Genomic DNA, 1,251 nt, shown 5'->3' with positions numbered 1-1,251 from the left:
ACTCCAGGTGTGCTGCTCGATATCATAATGCCTGCGTGCCCGGGTTGCTTCCCCGCCGACCACACCCTGTTTGACCCTCTTATATTGCCTTGATATTTGTGCGAAGGGATGCTCTCCGTGCAGGCGGCCGGGGATAACGGACCCCAGATATGGCTCGTGACCGGCGATGGGGCGGCCTCGCGAGAGCGCCGTCGACGCCGCTCTATAGTGGGGAAAGCGAAAAGAAAGGGGGAAAATAAAGACAGAGAAGAAGAGAGAGATAAATCAGTGTTGTCAATTAGGCCCGATTATATTTGCATACGCCTTTTGAATCCGGTGTCTATAGGTCTCGATGGGTGCATGCATTTAGGTATGCAGGAAGGAGGTTTAAAGGCGGGACAAAAGGGCCTCATCATTCGATCTGAGCGAGGGACATAAACACCCATTTTCCTCGCCGCCCGAACGTGAATCGAAATCCGAAACCCGATCCGACGAGAGACAAAACGGAAGGAGCGCCGTCACCTGGGACTGATCAGCCTCCGTCCCAACCCTTAGACGCGCCTTAGACAGCCCTGCTCGGAGCTTCAATAGGCGAGGGATTTGATTCTCGGCTTCGGATCCTACCGCTCGCCGGGGAGGAATTCAGGCGCCTGCAGCCGGTGTTCACTGGTGTAGAACCTCTCACACCACCAGCGTCTAGCCGGTCGACTGCGACTCTCACCTTACGGCGCGGTTCAACTTCGTTTATTATTTTCTGTTCTTATTTTGGTTGTTACTCCACATTCGGAGGACTATTAATAATTGTCTTTTTATCTATATCTTTTAAGTGTCTTACATGAGGGACTCTTTTTTACAAATTCTATTTGACAAAGAAAAGTCATACGTGTCGATGTACCATTATGCAAATGTTAATAAACCTTTTTCCCCATTCTTTCCAGAGCAAAATGAACGCGACGCCAGACCAGCACAACTCATCGTCACCCATGCATAAAGGTAAGCAAATTGAAGGTAGTTTGGCGAGCAACCTCGTTAGTAGAAACACCCCTCTGCAACTGTAGTTCCTTTAGACTACGGGAGTCAGCTGAGTCCGATGGGCGTCCTTTTTCCTTGTCTCTGCATGCCAAGGGACGCAGGTTGGTCGTGGGGTCTTGGCGCTCCTGACAAAGGGGGTTTGGGGTCAGACTCACCGGGCGAAATGGTAATAAATACCGTATCGTTGTTAAGTTGAAACCTTTCTCATTAGGAGCTTTTATTTCTAGATAATCTATACCC

The 1,251-nt window shown here is 49.8% G+C and overlaps 1 protein-coding gene across 1 annotated transcript in view; it reads left to right on the top strand.

The window, feature by feature from the left end:
- LOC119593791 (zinc finger protein rotund-like) overlaps positions 1-1,251 on the top strand; it is a 160,011-nt gene that overhangs the window by 97,762 nt on the left and 60,998 nt on the right. Inside the window, exon 3 of the mRNA XM_037942815.1 lies at positions 918-972. Within this exon, the coding sequence (XP_037798743.1) occupies positions 918-972 (55 nt within the window). The remainder of the gene's footprint in view (positions 1-917; positions 973-1,251) is intronic.

The sequence above is a fragment of the Penaeus monodon genome, chromosome 32, assembly GCF_015228065.2.
Source record: "Penaeus monodon isolate SGIC_2016 chromosome 32, NSTDA_Pmon_1, whole genome shotgun sequence".
NCBI classification, from domain to species: Eukaryota; Metazoa; Arthropoda; class Malacostraca; order Decapoda; family Penaeidae; genus Penaeus; species Penaeus monodon.
Note: the sequence above shows the minus strand (reverse complement) of the source record. Positions and strands in the feature narration are given on the sequence as shown.